The sequence below is a fragment of the Lutjanus erythropterus genome, chromosome 4 (genome assembly GCF_056507025.1).
Source record: "Lutjanus erythropterus isolate fLutEry1 chromosome 4, fLutEry1.hap2, whole genome shotgun sequence".
NCBI lineage: Eukaryota > Metazoa > Chordata > Actinopteri > Lutjaniformes > Lutjanidae > Lutjanus > Lutjanus erythropterus.
In genome coordinates this window covers 24,121,869-24,140,062 of record NC_139320.1, presented here as the reverse complement: position 1 = coordinate 24,140,062, position 18,194 = coordinate 24,121,869, and the positions used below count along the sequence as shown (strand labels likewise).

At 39.0% G+C, this 18,194-nt stretch overlaps 1 protein-coding gene across 1 annotated transcript in view; it reads right to left on the bottom strand.

The window, feature by feature from the left end:
* The window catches only part of gbe1b (glucan (1,4-alpha-), branching enzyme 1b), a 167,279-nt gene that overhangs the window by 14,192 nt on the left and 134,893 nt on the right, over positions 1-18,194 (bottom strand). The window contains exon 15 of the mRNA XM_084717393.1: positions 7,076-7,193. Coding sequence (XP_084573519.1) covers positions 7,076-7,193 — 118 coding nt within the window. The remainder of the gene's footprint in view (positions 1-7,075; positions 7,194-18,194) is intronic.

Here is an 18,194-nt window from a genome sequence, read left to right as displayed (position 1 = left end):
CCAGACAAAGTGATCTGCAAACACGTGACTTCGGTGCTCAAGGAATTTAATGTTTGAGGCCTTCATGAATTTTGCTGTGAAGCCATCAATCTTATGTTGGCTCCCTAAGTCGTCACTCAGTTATCAAAACTTTAACTTGGTGATTAAAATATTCTCAAAACATAGAGATAGTTTTAGCAAGAAATGCAAAAGATGCAGGATAAAAAATTTAAGGATTTTTTTTTTTTTTTTTTTTACCAAGGCTTACCAAAATAATGCAGCATTCCTCTGTCTGCACTGTAGAACTAGTTTACCACCTGTGTCACGTCTAACAGGCTCTATTTGGTTCCTGTTTGTTTGTTCTGAGCAGGTGAGGGCAGTTTTCTCTCCATTGATTTTTCTATAATGGAGAAAAAGACATGACTGAAGGAGCTAAAGGCCTGTCACATGACAGCAGTCCAGGAGCAGATGTGTAAACACGAGGCGTCACGGTTACACGGTGATCACGACAACCTGCAGAACCACCAGGACGCTTTCGTCTCTGCTGGCCTCATCCTGTTCCGTTCATTCAGTCTGAGTGATGCATTCATGGAGGATGTGAGAGTTTATTATCGCCCAGTAACGAGGAAGCTGGAGAACGGACGGAGACGGTAAAAAAGACAGGAGAGGAGAAGTTTGCCCAGACTTTTTTAAAGCAACAGTTGTTAAATAAAACATGGATGGTGTGGGCACCTTTCACAGCCCCCGCACAGACTCTCGTCTGATTATTCTTGTCAAAACCAGGTAGGTGTGAGGAGGAGGAGGAGAAGCCGCATCTTTATGCAAGACTACAGTCTCACTGTGAAATCTGTACAAGGAGGAAGGACACACTCTGAGAAATACAGGTGAAGTACTAGAACCATAAAGGGTTCTTCAACCCGTATCCAGAGGAAAACACGTTTTGGTTCCTGGTAAATGTTTTAACTCTCAAAGAATCTTGATAGGGACTAGTTCAAGAACCAGAGATGATCTGATGACAGAAGGCCCCCTGAGGGTTCAATCCAGAACATTTCCAAAGTCTAAGGGTGCACACAAGAACCCACATCAATAGTTCTTCTGAGAATCAGAGAACCCTTGGCAAACCCCAGAAGTACTCTTTCATTAAAAAAGGTTCTTAATGGAACACTTTTGTCTTAAAAAGAGCCCTTCATGAAACCTTTCTTCAAAAAAATCTTCTTAAGAAGCAGATGTTCTGGTTGGAACCTTATAGAACATCTTTGCAAGGTTTCACCCAGAACCCCTTATGAGAGCATCTACAGAGAACACCTCTATGGTGTAAACCAGAACCCTCTCTGGGGGTTTTCTCAAGAATCTTACCACCTTATAAGGGTGCCTCAGGGATTTTTATCAGTCTCTGAAGAACACTTTAAATGGAAAGGGTTCTTTAATGGAACCATTAACTTATAAAGAACAAAAACGTTCTTCAGAAGTGAATGTTCTGGTTAGAACCTCAGCCCCTTAATAAGAATACCCTTATTTCTATGGTTCAAAAACTGGAACAGTGCTGGTTCCATGTTGGTGGAAAAGGGCCCTCAGAGAGTTCTACCTAGGACCCAACATAAAGAGTTATAGAACTATATTTGAAATGTTTTACCCACAAAAATCTTTCTTGGGTATAATCCAGAACCCTCTCTAAGGGTTCTCTTTAGAGCATTACAACTTGCTAAGGGTGCTAACACAAACCCAATCAGGGGGTTCTATTGAGAATCTATCTCTAGTCCAAGGGTTTTATTTAGAACCCACACAGGGGATTCTCCTGAGAACCTTTTTCTATTATGATCTAGAGAACCACTGACAAACTGTTGATTAAATAGTTCTTATGGAACTCTTCTGATGAAAAGGGTTCTTATAAGAACCTTTAGAATTAAAAACAAGCCTTGTTGAAATCTTTCTTCAAAAAAGGGTTCTTCAGAACCCAATCGGGGGTTCTACTGAGAATCTTTCTATCGCCCGAGGGTTTTATTTAGACCCCACACAGGGAAATCACACACTGTGCACTCCATAGGATACGTTATCCATGGTTTCCCGTCTCCAACCGTGGAGGAGGTTCTCAGGAGGTGACTTCAGATGCAGCGTTTAGTCAAAATAGGGTTCATCAGAAGCAAACAGATCTGGGTAGAACCTGAGCCCGTCATGAAGAACCCTAATTTCTAAGCGTGCCTGAAGAAGCTGTGCAGAAGGTCCACACCCTCCCTGTCAGCCCCGCTCCTCTCCTTCCCTTTCATTCCCCATTAATCCATGATGGTGCCAACATTAGCAGATGACTTGTTAACTAAACTTCACATTTTGGCCAAGAGGGACGTGGCTGAAGCAGCGGTGTTTGAATTAATCAGAGTTAGAAAAGATTTAAGAGAATGTGGAATTTGAGTCCTTAACTGATGAAACCACAGCTAATACGATGGAGGATCAGTGTCTGCGTGAGAGAGGAAGAGGCTTTTTAACCACGGTTAAATAATGCTGAACCGATGCTCTAAATAGCAGCCGGAGCACTGATGTATCCACGCCAGTAATAACTGAAAAAGATTAAGTGAAGTGCCTGGAGATTTTTATTATGCTTTGCATTTCTTTGTGGTCTTTTTTGTCGTATTTTGTGCCTGGTTGTTGGTTCTGTATTGGTCGTTTTGTTTCTCTTTGTCATTGTTTTGCATCACTGCATGTTCTCATGGTCATTTGTTGTCTCTTTGTGACAGATCTGTGTCTCTTTGCAGTCGTTTTGTCTTTCTTTGTAGCTATTTTGTGATGCTTTGTGGTCATTTTGCATTGCCTCATTGTTGTTACACATCTCTTATCTGTTTATAGACATTTTACCACTCTTTCTGGCCCTTTTGTGTCTTTTATGGTTGTTAGTGTCTCTTTGTTTTCATTTTGTCTTGCCTCATGGTCATTATATCTCTTTGGATTTAATTTGAGTCGTTTTACCACTCTGTGATCTTTTTGTGTCTTTTGTGATTGTTTTGAGTCTTTCTGTAGTCTTTTGTGGTCTTTGTCTATACTTGTTTTCATCTCTTTTTAGTCATTTTGTGACTCTGTGGTCATTCTGTGTCTTTTATGGTTTTTTGTGTTTCTTTGCAGTTGTTTCGAATCTCTTTGTAGTCATTTTGCCATTCTTTCGGGTAATTTTGTGTCTCTTTGGGACTTTTTAAAAAAATATTTAGTGGTCTTATTGTGTCTCTAAATATTTAATTATTTTCTTTGCAGTTGTTTTACCACTCTTTGTGGTTATTTTGTGTCTTTTTTGCTAATTTTGTGCCTTTTTTGGCCATTTTGCATCTCTTCATGGTCGTTATATGTGTCTATATAGTCTTTTTACCACACTATGCGGTCATTTTGTGTCCCTTTGTGGTCATTTTGCATTTCCTCATGGTTGTTATATGTGTCTTTGTAGTCATTTTTGTCTCTTTGTCATCATTTACCTGCCCTGTGTAATCATTTTGTGTCTTATGTGGCCATTCTGCATCTCCTTTTGAACATTTTATCTTTGCAGTTGTTCTGTGTCTTTTTTTGGTCATTTTGCCACTCTTTGAGGTGTCTTTTGTGATTGTTTTCTATCTCTTTGGGGCATTTTTTAAAAAATGTTTTTGTGGTCATTTTGTGTCTGTAATTATTTCCCATCGCTTTGTAGTCATTTTAGCTGCTCTTTGTGGCCATTTTGCATCTCCTTGTGGTCATTATATGTCTGTTTGTAGTCAATTTCTGTCTCTTTGTCATCATTTTACTGCCCTATGTGGTCATTTTGTGTCTTTTGTTGTTGTTTTGCATCTCCTCATGGTCGTTACATGCGTCTTTGTAGTTGACTTGCGTCTCTTTGTAGTCATTTCACCAGTCTTTGGGGTCATTTTGTGTCTTTTCCTGTGTTACATTTCTTTGCGGTTGTTTTGTGTCTCTTTGTGCCTTGCGAAACACATTTTTGATGTATAAAAGCACCCTGTCCAACTCTTAATATAGAGTAATATCCTCTATCCATTAACTGCAACACTTTCAGTATTGATCTGAGGAGGTTCAAGTTGAGTTCAGATAAACAAACACCTCATCAGGTGCTACATCAACGCCAGTAATAACTGAAACAGCTTAAGTGCAACGCCTTGAGTTATTTATTATTTCACTAAACAAACTGAAAATGCACAGAAGGAGATGAAGGATGACTGTGCAGACCACTTCACAGACATCACTGTCCTCACGCATTAATTGGATTCATTAACATAAGATCTAACACATGCAATCAGTCGAGTTACAGTTGGAGTGTCTGGGTATCGGTGCTGATCCTCACTAATTCATCCCTGACCTTATTCATAAACATCTTATTGCCTTTCAGCATTTTAATCAAGAAAAAATTACAGCAGGAAAAAAAAGGAGGCAAACATGAGGAAGATCCTGAAGCGCTCTGCTTAAAATGCATATCAGTGTTTCTTTCTATGTTTCAAGGGCCGACCCAGTTCATGCTATTAGCCTAAAGCCGTCTCCATGATGGAGGCCCAGTGGTTCGCTCTCCCAGATATTTTTCTCCCCTCCGTGACGCCGCGCGAGTTTAAGAGGCACGCACATGAAAAGGTAAGTTCTAACACCATGAATAATGCACATTGTTTGCTGGAAAATCTGAAAGCGCTGTAGATTTCAGATTCACGTAACGCTCAATGACTGCAGGATAACTGCCAGCATGAGCAGAGTAAAATGCATGGAAGCCAAATATGATATTCACAAACAAAGCCTAATGTTGTGGAGAAACCACAAACAATGAATAGCATCCCCTGACAGACAGATCCAGCCTTTTTTTTCTGAATTCCCGTCATATTTGATCATTTTCTGGACTCTGCATGAAAAACTAATCATATTAATGAGGGAGATAATAAATTATAGAGCAGTGGTTAAGCTGAGAGGCCCAGACCAGGGAGATGGTGGCTTTTTGCCAGAACAGACAAACCCCTCTATCAAGACAACACACTTAAACCTCATTAGAATGGAGCTAAAACATCCTCTCATTAAAAACTCCATCTAATGCTGAGTAATTTAATTTGTCAAATCAAAAACAAAACATAAAAAAGACAAAACATTAACACACCAGCAGCTATTTCATCATAGCAGGCAGGATATTATTGTTAGAACCTGTTGGCAGCGCTGCAAACACGGACAGATTATGAGAAAATGGGCCCCTGAGCACAGACGTGTTAAAGGACCTCTTTGTTTCTCTCACAGAGGAGCAAGACACACTGACATTGTGGTTGTTGTGCATCTTTTTGTTATCACATTACATGTGTGGTCATCTAGTGTCTATACTTGTGATGCATCTTTCTGGCTGTTTGTGGCTTTTTACAGAGGTTTTGTGTTTGTGGTCATTTTGTATCAGGTGTTTGGTTTGTCTTTGTGGTTTTTTTGCATCTCCTTGTAGTTGTTTGGTCAATCTTTGTGGTCATTTTGTGTCTTTTGTGGCCACTTTGCATCTCCCTGTAGTTGCTATGTGTCTTTTTTTTAGTTGATTCTGTCTCTTTGTGGCCATTTTCTGTCTTTTGTGACTCTCTGGGGTCTCTTGTGGTCACTTTGCATATCCTTGTGGCCGTTATGTGTCCATTGTAGTCAATTTGTGTCTCTCTGTGATCATTATGTGTCTTTTGCAGTCATTTTGGTCATAGTATATCAGGATGTTAAAAGCATAAAATGCAACATTTTCAAAAAAAACCCCTGAACATTGTATGTGTCTCTTTGTGATCATTTTGTGTCCTTTGTGCAACATTTTGCACAACTCCCAGGGATGTTATAGTATCAGGCCAATAAACTATGTCTTTGTAGTTGTTTGGCCAGTCTTTGTGGACATTTTGTGTCTTTTGTGGTCAGTGTCTCTCTGCAGTGTCTCTTTGAGCGACATTTTGCAGGTGAAGCCCAGGCAGGGTTATAGAGTTATATCAGCATGTGAAAGACATAATATGCAGCATTATCCTCAAAAAAACAAAAAAAACAACAACATACAGACTCAGAAACATCATCCCCTTCAATCATCACTTATGACCCACCAGTAGTGTGTTGTGGTGTCTGTATCTGCAGACTCTCTGCCCTCTGCCTGCATTTCTCATTATTTTTCTGTGCTTTACCAACTGAAAATGTTGGTATTTCATGTCCTGAGAACGAGACACAACAATAAACTATATTTCTGGTGCGTTTACAAACAGCTCAGACAAATCCCACTGATTCTACCTTTAAGTAAGTTCAGCATATAGTAACCGTTACCTTGTGGAAGATCCAAAGGAAGATATTCTGGTGTCGACAGGGATGATTCAGGTATCAGGTACACAAATACAATGAGTCAACTAAAAACACTAATAATGGCTGCACTTAGTTTTGGTGAGCCTGTGTCAGGATCCACGTATTGGAGCGCAGTTGTGGTTTACTGGAACACTTTTACTGCTACAACACGTCCAAATATCTTCTGTCAGAGGAGTCTGCACCTGGATCACAACATCTGCACACCTGAACACGTATGTGAGTCCAGATCTTTGCCCTGAACCATACCAGCGGTGTTAAAGTCTGTTAGTGCACAAGAAATGAATTCACATTTTGTACTTTTCGTAATAATCGGAAATGATGCTCGGCATGTAAGTTTGTAACGCTACAGGCAACATGAATTTGGACTCAACAAAGAAAACTAAAAATGTTTGTCCAAAGTTGTAATCCTTCATTTTTTATTTTGCAAGATATTTCTGGAGCCGCTCATCACCGCCCACGAGTGCTTTTGATGTTTTTCAGCCTCGAGCAGCTCTTCCATTACATATGTGCAGTGCATTGTGGGACAATGGTGTCCATCAACAGCACACTCAAAAATCATTTAGTATGCATCCTGACATTTTGGAGTATACTTAATTTTGTCACTTTGTCAGTGTGAATGTACAGCATCCTCCAGCCATGTTGGAATTAGTATGCAGAGTGGGATGGTGATACAGCGCAGGCTATTAGGAAACAGACTGGACTCCACTACAATGGCCCTGGACTTATAATTGCAGCACTCTTCATATTTAGTACTCGATGACGTGCAACAAAAGATGACCTTTGATGAGTCAAAAGAAATATTTACCAGCATGGAGTTGGGGCGTCCGTTGAAAGGCTGGGCCTCGGTGAAGAACTCAGTGTTGTGGTCCAGCCGTCCGTGGCCTCCGTACTGAAGCTCATCTGAATCCAGCTTGATTTTGTATCTGATGAAGATTGAGGTTAAGGCACAACAGCAGTGGGAAACTAGATTATAAGATCTGAGACATAAGAAGCACGAGAGACGGTTTTATCACCAGCGCTTTTGGTGCACACACTTGGTTTAGCAGCGCTCAGCTGGTTTATATTCATTGAAATCCTCACATCCATCAGCATTCATCTCCCCTCCGCAGCACTACAAAGTGACAGTGCGGAGCCTTAACAGACAAAGAGAACGCCGCCTGAAATGAACATAAATACTAAAGTGATTCAACCATGGCTCAAAAATCCAGCCTGCCTGTCTAATTTACCTAATTCACTGCATAAATAATGAGTTCAACCAAAAAACAGTGATCCAAATCCAAATACACAAATACACAAAAGTGTTGAGTTTATAACGGGAGACCAGGGGCGACTGAAACATTTTTCACATTTTCTGACTGCTCGAAATACGCTTTTCATAAAAGACATGTTTATTTGTGCATTTAATACAACTGATATATAATCACCAATAGGGACAAGAGTATAATATATGTCAGATTAAGTTGTTTGCTAGCTAGATTGTTTATTTCTTTTTTTTCTGTGGTTGGTAAAAATGTGGTAAAAACTTGGTAAAAATGTTAGGCTAAGAGATGGGCTTATGTCCAATAAAATAATAACAATAAAATAATAAAACAATTTGTTGATTTCTAATGTCATCTTTAGTTATTTCTCTTCAACTCTCCTCAACTCTTTAACTCATGTACCAAAATAAGTTTGAGTTTGAGTTTTTGCAAACAAAATATTGATGTAACTGCAGGAAAAAAAAAATGCTGTCCATCCAAAAAGTATCTTTAATTCCTCAAAATCATTTTTGTTGAAAACCTCTGCTGAGGTGAATTGATCCTGCTTGTTTATGTGGAACACACTGCACACGGCTCCTGTACGTGATATTTTTATTTCACTTTGCCATTTATAAGAGTCTTTATCGGTTGCTTATTGTCAAAAAAATCTTCAAAAAAAGATTAAAAGTTGTAAAACACTAACACGTCAGGGACGCGGATGGGGTGTTGGTGGCTCTTCGCTGCACTGAGACAGTTTGTTAGTCAAAATAAACTGTAAATGCCTTTGATCATGTATAGTAAAGGTGTCTGTAGTGTGTGTGTGTGTGGGTATGTGTGTCAATACATAATCTCTCTGCTGAACAAGGATGCTCCAACACTGAAGAGCTGACGGATGGAGGCAGCTCCCATAATAAGGTTTCCACAGTTTCATGAAATATGTTCTTGAAGAGGAAAGACACTGTGTGAAATATAACATTTAACTCATTCCATATGCTCTAGAAAGGGCTTCAGCATACATCCAAGTTTTTACTAAAGTGCCAGATCAAATTGATTACATGATGAATCATGCCCTTCAGCGGGGCTAAATGGAGAAAACTGACTAATGTGAGAGCTAAATTGTAGAGAGGGAGCACCCAAAGTGTCTAAAGAAACAAGAAAACCCTCCTCCATCCTGCTGATTGACAAAAACAAAAAAAGATGGATGCTGGAATCAGTTGCAAAGCCGTTATTAATGTCAGAGGAAACATTTGAGATATTTTAAAAGTCGGATTTGAAATGCACGTACATAAATATATACATTTATCTGAAAACTTCTCCTCAGGCAAAGTTTAGCCTTGCTAGTCAGAGATGCTTAGGAGCCTACACATGTACTCTGATGTCCATGTATAATGTAAATACCCATAAACATCTGTGCGGTGCATTATTTACTCCTGTCTCTGAGGGACAGCAGCAGCAAGGAGCAGCACTATAACAAACACCAGGGAAGAGGAGCCGACATGCAAACAGCCCCCTAATTGGCTGGCTGAATAATCACCTTATCTCCCCATAGGCGAGATTGTGGAGTTTGAGTGTGATCCTCAAACACTGCCTCACTCTGCCCCAGAGCCGGGAAAATTCCGCTTTTGCAGCTTGCTTGTCTGCTTTGATAGTGATGATTAAAAAGAAGTGCTGCTCTGTGCATTGTTTCTGCTGGGGGAGGAAGGTTCCCTCCCCCACTCCTCCTCGGCTCTACAAGACCTCGACGGTGTGTTATTGACAGAACAAACTCATCCTGATATGACAGTTTTACAATAACTATCAGAGGAATATGGAAATATCCTCTCAGGGGTCATAATGCTTCTGGGGAGCTGAGGATATATGTGATTTCAAAGGTTAATCCTCCTCATACAAACAATAAAAACCTGAGTGCCTGGAATATGTTTGCAAACTATAAATATTTGATTTGCACCAAAAAGATGAATTCAATCTACAACTTGTTTTAATCAGACTGAAGCAAAACTAGGCTTGAAATGAGTAAATCAAGATTTAAAATTAAGCAGAGTTCTGTTGCACAGTTAAAACTAATCTCAGTTTTGTAAATTTAGTAAGTTTAATGAGAGTTTAATAAATATGGAGATGCTTCCTCACCCCAAGTTAACTAAATTAAAAATAAAAAAAGATTTTAGTGCTGTTGTGACCTAGTAGACTATAGAACCACTAACTAACTAAAATCATCAACTTTCAACTGCTCTGTATTTCTTAATGTTGTAATGTTTGCTAGCTAGCTAAAACATTAACAAGATGTTACAATGTCTGCAATCTAGCTAGTCTAGTTAACATACTGTTACATTGCCAGATAACTTGGAAGTTAACAGAACATTACATTGTTTGCCAGCTAGCTAAAAACGTTTTTTTAAAGTTGTATTGTTTGTGACCTAGTTAAAAAGTTTACAAAATGTTACAATGTTTTCCTAGAAAAAGCCTGTGTTAGCTATGTTAGCTTAAAAAGCAAAACAAACAACAAACAGAAACACACAAAGTCTTATATTGTTTACAAGCTAGCTTGTTAGCTAAGTTAGTAAGCTTTGACAGCCTACTCATGACCCATTTCTCCTTTGAGAGAAAGTGTTTGACCAAATTATCAACCGAAGTGAAAGAAAGAGGAGACACATAATAAAACTCAGCTGGGTTCAGTTTGTCCCTTGTTTATTTTTTTCAGTCTAACTCACAAAGGCAGCCATTTTAAAAGTCAAACCCCTCTAGTGCAAGTTTAATGAATACTGGATCATGTTTTAAATTGAAGCTTTGATGCAACAGAATTAACTTTAAAACTTAAATTCAATTTAAATTTAATCATAAACTAATTTGGGCTAATAATATTTAAAGTTAAATAATGACTTAATCAGGTTTAAAACTTACTCCTTGTTGGTGCAACCTAAATATTTGATTTTGAGTGAGAGTAACAGGACAGTTCTCCCTCACGCTGCTTGCTGTGCAGTTCCAGTCTTGTGGATTGCATGTGTGTGCTGTATGTGTGTGCGCATCTGTGGCACAGAGTGTGCTGGAAATGAGGCATAGTTACAGTAATTCACAGTTCCCCGGCAAACTTCTCTGCAAGGAAGCGAGAAACAGCACAAATTGGTAGTTGGAAGGTTTGAGCGATTACGTCTTTGTTAGTGGCTACAGACGGCTGCAACAACCGACTGCAGTTCAGCTGTAAAGTATTGTAATCAATACAGCCTTTGTGAATAAAGGGGAAAATTTAAGAACACAATCAATTTTGCCCAATGAGCAGAAAGAAAGGAAGGCAGTCCGAAGCTTGATGATTAGAGCCATCGATGACCTGAAAACAATCCGGCCATGACCATGATTGCAGACCAGGCCTCCACTTAGTTTCTCCATCAGCTTGTCGTTTTTTCTGGCTTTATGAAAGTAATAGCACCCTGGCGTGGGTGAACAAGAGCTGAGCGAGATGTGTGTGCACATCTGAAGAATGTGGCCTGGCCTTGTAAGCATTCTAAATACCGTGTCTTGCCTCTTCAGGGTTGACTTTTCCCTGCCTTCTGCTCTGCCGGTGCAAGTTGCATCAGAGTGGAAGAAATGGTGGAAACAGTTTCTGTCACAGAGGAATAAGAAACCCGTCTGACTAACCAGCAGCTCAGACTCATAGAAACTGATGTAAGGTGAGATCCTTAAAGACCATTAAATTCAAAATAAAGGGATAACCATCACTTTTTACAAACAGCAAGACGCCTAAAGGTACTGTTTAACAGCCTTCAGTATGACTTTGATTTATCCTCTGTTGCGTTGTTTTGTTGTCACAAGATTGGGGAGATCTAGACCGTCTCTTATCATACTTTTTATAAAAAGAGATGAGCATGCTTTCATTTTGAAATTGGACACTCCAGCCAAAGCCGGTTTGTTGTAATGACAACTTCACGTGTGACACCGTGGCCTAAAAATACTTTTCCCCATAAGCTTATATTGTGAAAGAAAAGGTTTAAAATTTTTCTGAGCATTACAGCCCCCATAAAATGACTTGTGTCATTACTAGGACTTGAGCCACTCAGTCCACTAAAATTTGGAAAGTCTAGAAGAGCTGCACAATTAAATCATTTAGCCTCAGTCAAGTTAGCGGTGGGCTAACCTGAAGTTAGACATTGCTGGGGGACCTGTAAAACCAACATAGGTGCATCTTAAGTAAGCTAATGTTAGCAAAACACCAGCAAACTAGCTATCTTTCGACTGACATAGAATAGCTAGTTAGTTAGCAACTGTTTTTTTTAGTATTAGCTAATTCAAGAAGTAACAATATTCATGTACGTAAATGTGGTTTTCACATTTTCCCAGCAACAACTTCTGATCATCTTCACAGGGGTTATTAATACTCCTGACCACCAGGGGGCAGCAATTCCTACCAGTAAACTACACTTTTATTGCCTTGGGTTAGACACATAGATTTATTATAATAGACTAGATACAGGACACAAAGGTGGCACCCATTCAGTCTAATGAGAATCGTCGCCTGTCACATATGCCAAAAATATTTTCTAGCTTATGGGTTTACATGCTCCCACCCACGAGTTTCTGTCACACAATTTTAAATCACTTTTCTCAGCTTGAGGAAAGTTTTAGGAGTATAAAACCTCCACGGATCAAAAATTCATAATGAAAGGAGTCGTAATTGACCTTGTTTGAAGTTTAAGGTGTTCTGTCAATGGTTTTACAGTGGTCTCTTTTATGATGGTGGCCTGTGGGGGGAAAATACTTTTTGGACTATAAGGAATTCTTTTGCTGTAATACTGCGATCGGCCACTGAGAAAAACTGGAGGCAAAGCTGATCGACAAGTCAAGGTTTATATCTAACATCTACGCTTACTAAAAATTGGTAGAAGAAGACCCACAGGAAGCTTCATTAATTCTGCAGCTGCATTCATAGCAACAAGCTGTTCTTCATAGCAACAGTCTGTTATATAGAAATAACAGACCACAGAATGCTTGACTTATCAAAACCATGTAATTCATAGTTTTCACGTGACATCACGTCCATATGAGAACGTTCCTTTGGAGGGCAAACAATGCTGCTCACCAGCTTAGGAACTGAATGGTCTCTGCTGTTCTCGGATAGTTACTGTGCGATCGGATGCACTAGTCGACAAGGAGACAAGCCTGGGCTGTGTTTCTACAGAATCCCGTCTGACAAAGAAAACCCAGAAAGTAGGACATTGTGGTTTTGTGCCATTAAACATGCCTCTGTCCCCAGGGAGGGCAAACAATGGCAGCTGTCAGAGAACATGTGTATCCACAGTGAACACTTTACCAAAGCTTTGATTAGATCTATGTCATGAGATATTATGTTAACCTGACAAAATGATACTGCCTTGTCCTTACTGCCCTACAACACTGACCACAACGACCCAGAAACTAACTAAAACCCATGGGTTAATGTTAGATAGCTAATTAGTTAATTAGTATTCACCTTTGCTTTGACAATGAAGAATTTCTTATCCTTTGCCTCCCAAACAGCAGCATTCTTGACCCATATGGATCAAAAATACATATAACTGTCTGTACTTTTGTACGCTTTCATCCAGATCAGCAGTGTAAGGTGAAGAATTCTCCACAAGACAGATGTAAACATCGCCGAAGTGGAGATGTGGCAGCAACTTTAGTGACTCAAATATGGAGGCAGGTGCTGTTTATGGATTGCAAGTGCCCAAAACTGGTAGTTTGTTGTTATATCTTTGTTTTTCTTTCATTGTGAGGTGATCCAAATATTCGTGGCTTGAAATCAAGAGAAATTTTAGCGGCTTGTGCTGCGTCTCTACCATGTTGGGAAGGGGTTTATTTTACAATAATGACCCGCTCACTGCACATTATCCTGCTTATTATATGGTTAATTACCATATTGCTTCCGTAGCAACAGTCTGTTCTTCATTATAACAGTCTGCCATACAAAAACAACAGATAACCGACCAATCGGAATCGAGGATTTAACACAGCCATGTAATAAAATATGGTTAAAGCTTGTTTACAACCTATCTGATGATCTGACTGCTCGTGTTTTTGGCGCCATCTGAGTTGATGTCACCACGCAGCAGTTCCTAGTTTAAGGAATCACTTTGTTGAGTACGTTGTCATCATAATCCAGAGAACTGATGGCCAAAAGCACAGAAATAAGACCCAGCTGAATTTTTCCCTTTAATGCCTGAAATAAACACAGAGACGAGGCCTCTGGATTGATGAGGATGTTTGTGGATGATATCTGGTAGAGTTACAACCCACAGAGAAAAGTAATACAATTGTGTTTATGTAATTCATCTTGACGTATCTTACAGCAAACTGTGGTTATAAAAACATTTCATGCATATTTTCCTTTTTCTGAAGCCTCATGCAGTTCGTTCTAGATAATATCAGAGTAAATTATTGCCACTATGCACAACTGTGAGTGTTTTATTCTAAATTGTAGTTAGTTAGTGTCACAGCACCTGTAGTTGAATTATTCCAAACGGCCTTCAGACAGAAAAGGAGAATGATGACCTGACACAATCTCAGCCGAATATTGGCACAGTGTAAATCAAAGACCAATCTGCCCTGACAGGTACAGCTTTCATGACGGGATCCAACTGGGATTTCAAATACTCTAACCAGCCAGATAAAGCCCAGTGCCTGAAGAATGTGTCCACCACGAGTCAGAGAGAAAATAATAAAAAACACTGATGGTTTGAGTGCCTGTCGAAAAAGCTGACGTTGACTGCATTTTAATGGCCAACATTTTTCGGAGAGGTGCTTCACTTCACTTTCTCTCCGGTTCCTCGAGGAGAAGAAGAAGAAGCAGAAGGAGAAAAAAAAACACAGTCAAAAGAGGACAAAAAGAAGCAAAAGAAAAGCTTGTCTAAAAATATGAAGAGGCCAAACAGTCAGTGTGAATCCAGCTAAGGACTGGTACTGATGGATGAAGACTATATTGAGTTGAGTTGTTATTTATTCATTGTAAAGTTAAGACAGCCGACTTTCAGTTTTACATTATACTCCAGACACTGAAACCACAGCAGTGATTTAGCTGTAACACATCTGAACGGCTTCAACTCCAGCTTCTTTTCACTGTTACACTGACAACCAGTTTTTATCAGTTTCTATGTATAATTAAGCAACACACTGGAGCCTAAGCAGAACCGAACAATGCTGCAACCAGACAACTTTCTGCTTGTACTTTTAAAAAAAATTATAAATGCAACACTTTTGTTTTTTCTCCCAAGACTTCTTCTGTGCACACAAAATGTATATTTCTCTAAAACTTTGTTCGCAACATTTCTAAAATCTGTGTTAGTGAGCACTTCTCCTTTGCCAGGATAAACCATCCACCTGACAGGTGTGCAGGATTATTGCACAGGTGTGTCTTGGACTGGTTACAATAAAAAGTCACTCTAAAATGTGCAGTTTGATCTTGAAAAAAAGACATTTATTAGTCACTGAACTGTGGCTATTTCACACCAGGCTACAGATATCATTTTTTTTCCCAGGAGGGCAAAGTCATGACCTGCCCTGCTCAGCCTCTGATCGGCAAGTTCTTTCAAGTAATTTGGACTTTGAGCACAGCGGTCAGCTGCAGATCTGAGTGGTGCACCATGCCAAGGGTTGCGGTGCCACCGCTCTCTCTATATGAAAACAATGAGACAGCCAGCACAAAGCGTTTTTACCGCTGATCATGTGTTGGGGCATTCAGGATAAGAATTTACCTTGCAAGACAGCTGGATTATCACGCAAGAATCCAGTTGTCAGGCTACAAGTTAGTTGATCTGACTGGTTGAAGTTTGCCCATATCAGATATGACAGATGGATCATCCAATCACCTGCCTGCAAGTGCCCGCACTTTTCCAAATGGTTTCTGCGGTTGGCTTCCCAGCTTGTTCTCTGTTAAAAAATATCTAGCATTTCAGGTTAGGTAAGAATATGAGGGTTAGCCAATCAGACGCAGAGTAGGGTGGATCATGACTTGTAATCGTATCTGTAGTCTTGTGTGAAATAGTTCAGTGGCCTGGCTTGGGAGGATTACTTTAAGGATGTATTCTGATACAGTTACTAGTTACATGTTCAAAAATGTAGTCAGTAACCTAATCTAAGTATGACAATATAAAAGTGATTACTTTTAGTTACTTTTGGATTACCTCAATAAGTCAAATGTGTTTCATGATCATTGTTTATTAAGTTTATTAACTGTTTGTCCAGCTATTTGTTTCTTTGTCATGTGCACAATTAGATTAACTGTGGTAATTATGCACATTTAAATGTTAAACAGATATTCAAACTTCACATTCACACTTCAAGTAAACTGAGATTAATTTATTGTGATGTGTGTGTTTTGACCCACATACCTGCTGGTCACCAGAATCACCACCATCAGTCCCAGAATATTCTTCAGTAGTAGTAGTATTGACAGACTACCTGGCTAACTGGATTTTATTGTGGTTAAAATTAGCGATTGGTCCTACTAATTAGGACTTAAATTAGATGTTGGATGTTGACAGAATTTTCACACCTGAAGGCAGAACTGTCACTGTACTGTGATGTTGTTCCTCTTTTCAGATTTAAAGACAAAATAATGTTGAAATTTCCACCCAATGAAGCTTTTTTTTTCCTGCTAGAGGCCATGATAATGAACTGACTGTAAGATGAGCTGTTTCACTGAGACCAGAGTGGAGCTGTGAGACTCATAAAGTGTCGTAATGTGTGCACACTGCATGTAGTGGTATATTGTTCTTTATTTTGAGATGCATTTTAAGATGCTAAGTATCTCCCATTTTTACTAAATGCAATTATAATCTGATTATCATTTTCTTTTCTGTATCTGTAATGGATTACAGTTAACTTTTTTTTTGTATTATGTAATCTGGTTGCATTACTCTCCAAACCTGTCAGTACTTAATAAATGTCTTTTTTCAAGAAAACACTGTAAGGCTGGGATGATATTCTTATGAGATAAGATATGATAAGATAGAACTTTTGTGCTAGATTGCTCCAAAACTACAGAAACATAATAACAATCAAGCAACAAATAAGTTAAATATAAATATAAAGTGTATAAGGAGTAAATGCTAAATATAAAAAGCACAATGGGCAATGACACTGAAAGTAAATAAAATACTTTTTGACTTTGCTGTTCCTGCTCAGCAACCTGATGCCATAAGAAAATAATGGGATGGGCTAAAAATATTAGAGCTCCTGGTTGTATTTTTAAACCCAACAGGAATTTTGAGTTTAAATTTTGACCCTTTGAGGTTGCTGTAGCTGGACAGTGTGCAGTCAGCAGCTATTAGTTTGTCTCCACTGATCATATAAAAATATAAACCAGAAAGTCTGAGCATGTGTTGTTTTATGTTTGTTTAGAATATTACCACAGTCGCAATGCTAATTTCCATCAGCGCTTTAATGGTAATTCCCATAATGTGTTAGCATCGAGCTAATGGACTAAACTTGAGTTATTTATATATATAAACAATGGATTCGGCAATCCAAAAATCGATTTAGGGATGTAAAACAGGCATTTGTTAATCACTGAGCTATTGCTATTTCACACGGGGTACAGACCCACCATACTCTGCCTCTGATTGGCTAGTACTTGCTGCCTGGGTTGGTTGGGTTAGAAAGGTTTAGGTTTAGGTTGACCACGCCCCCATTTCAAGCACTACAGAAGTGGCCAGTCAGTATTTATGTCGTTGTCAAACACGTGTGCCCACTGTGTCTTTAGATTGAAGTAAAACTTTTAGAAACTTTTTAGTGATGGTGGAACTAAACCTTTATTGTGAAAAAATATGGTCCTACAATAAAACACCTGTTTTTAGAATGGAGTTTGGTACCAAAACAGCAAAATAAAGAGCATTAAAGATATAGAAAGTGACAGATGTCTGAAATAAATTACCTCAAAATTGAATAAGGTAGGTGTATATGTCAGGTTGGTCCACTTTGACGGAGTCAGACTGACACCTATTTCTTTTTTTTCTTCCTTTTTTCGTAATGTAACCATGCTGATTGCTGATTGGCAAAGACACAGCATGATTGTTCATCTGACAGGCCAGAGGATTTGGGCTCCTAATAGCTAAACATTTGATACGGTTTTCTTATTTGAACTTGCAAAGACCTCAGAATACTGACAGACAGTCAAATTAGAGTGGTTGTTTTTATCCAGTGACACAGGAGCAAAGAACGGACATGGGTTACTTTCATCCATGTGAAATAGCAAGAGTTCAGTGCCTGATAAAAGTCTTTTCTCAAGGATCGAACTGCACATTTTAGAGCGGCCTTTTATTGTGACATTGTCATGGCAAAGGAGAAGTGCTCGCTAACATGGATTTTAACAATTCTGTGAACAAAATTTGAGTTAAATAAAACCTTTTGTGAGCACAGAGCAAGTCTTAGATTTTGTTTTTGTTTCAATGCAGGAGAAATGGGAACAACACAAAACTGTTGCGTTTATATATTTTTTTTTGAGTTTAAGCAGAAAGTTGCACGGCTGCAGCACTGTTTGAAAACACGTCCAGTTCTGCAGAGAGTTCTACATCGAAACTGATAAAAACTGGTTGTCAGTGTATCTTGGCAAAGGAGAAGTGCTCACTAACAGATTTTAACAAACTTGTGAACAAAATTTAGGTGAAATAAACATTTTGTGTGCACATAAGTAGTCTTGGATAAGCATTTTTTTTTTTTTTT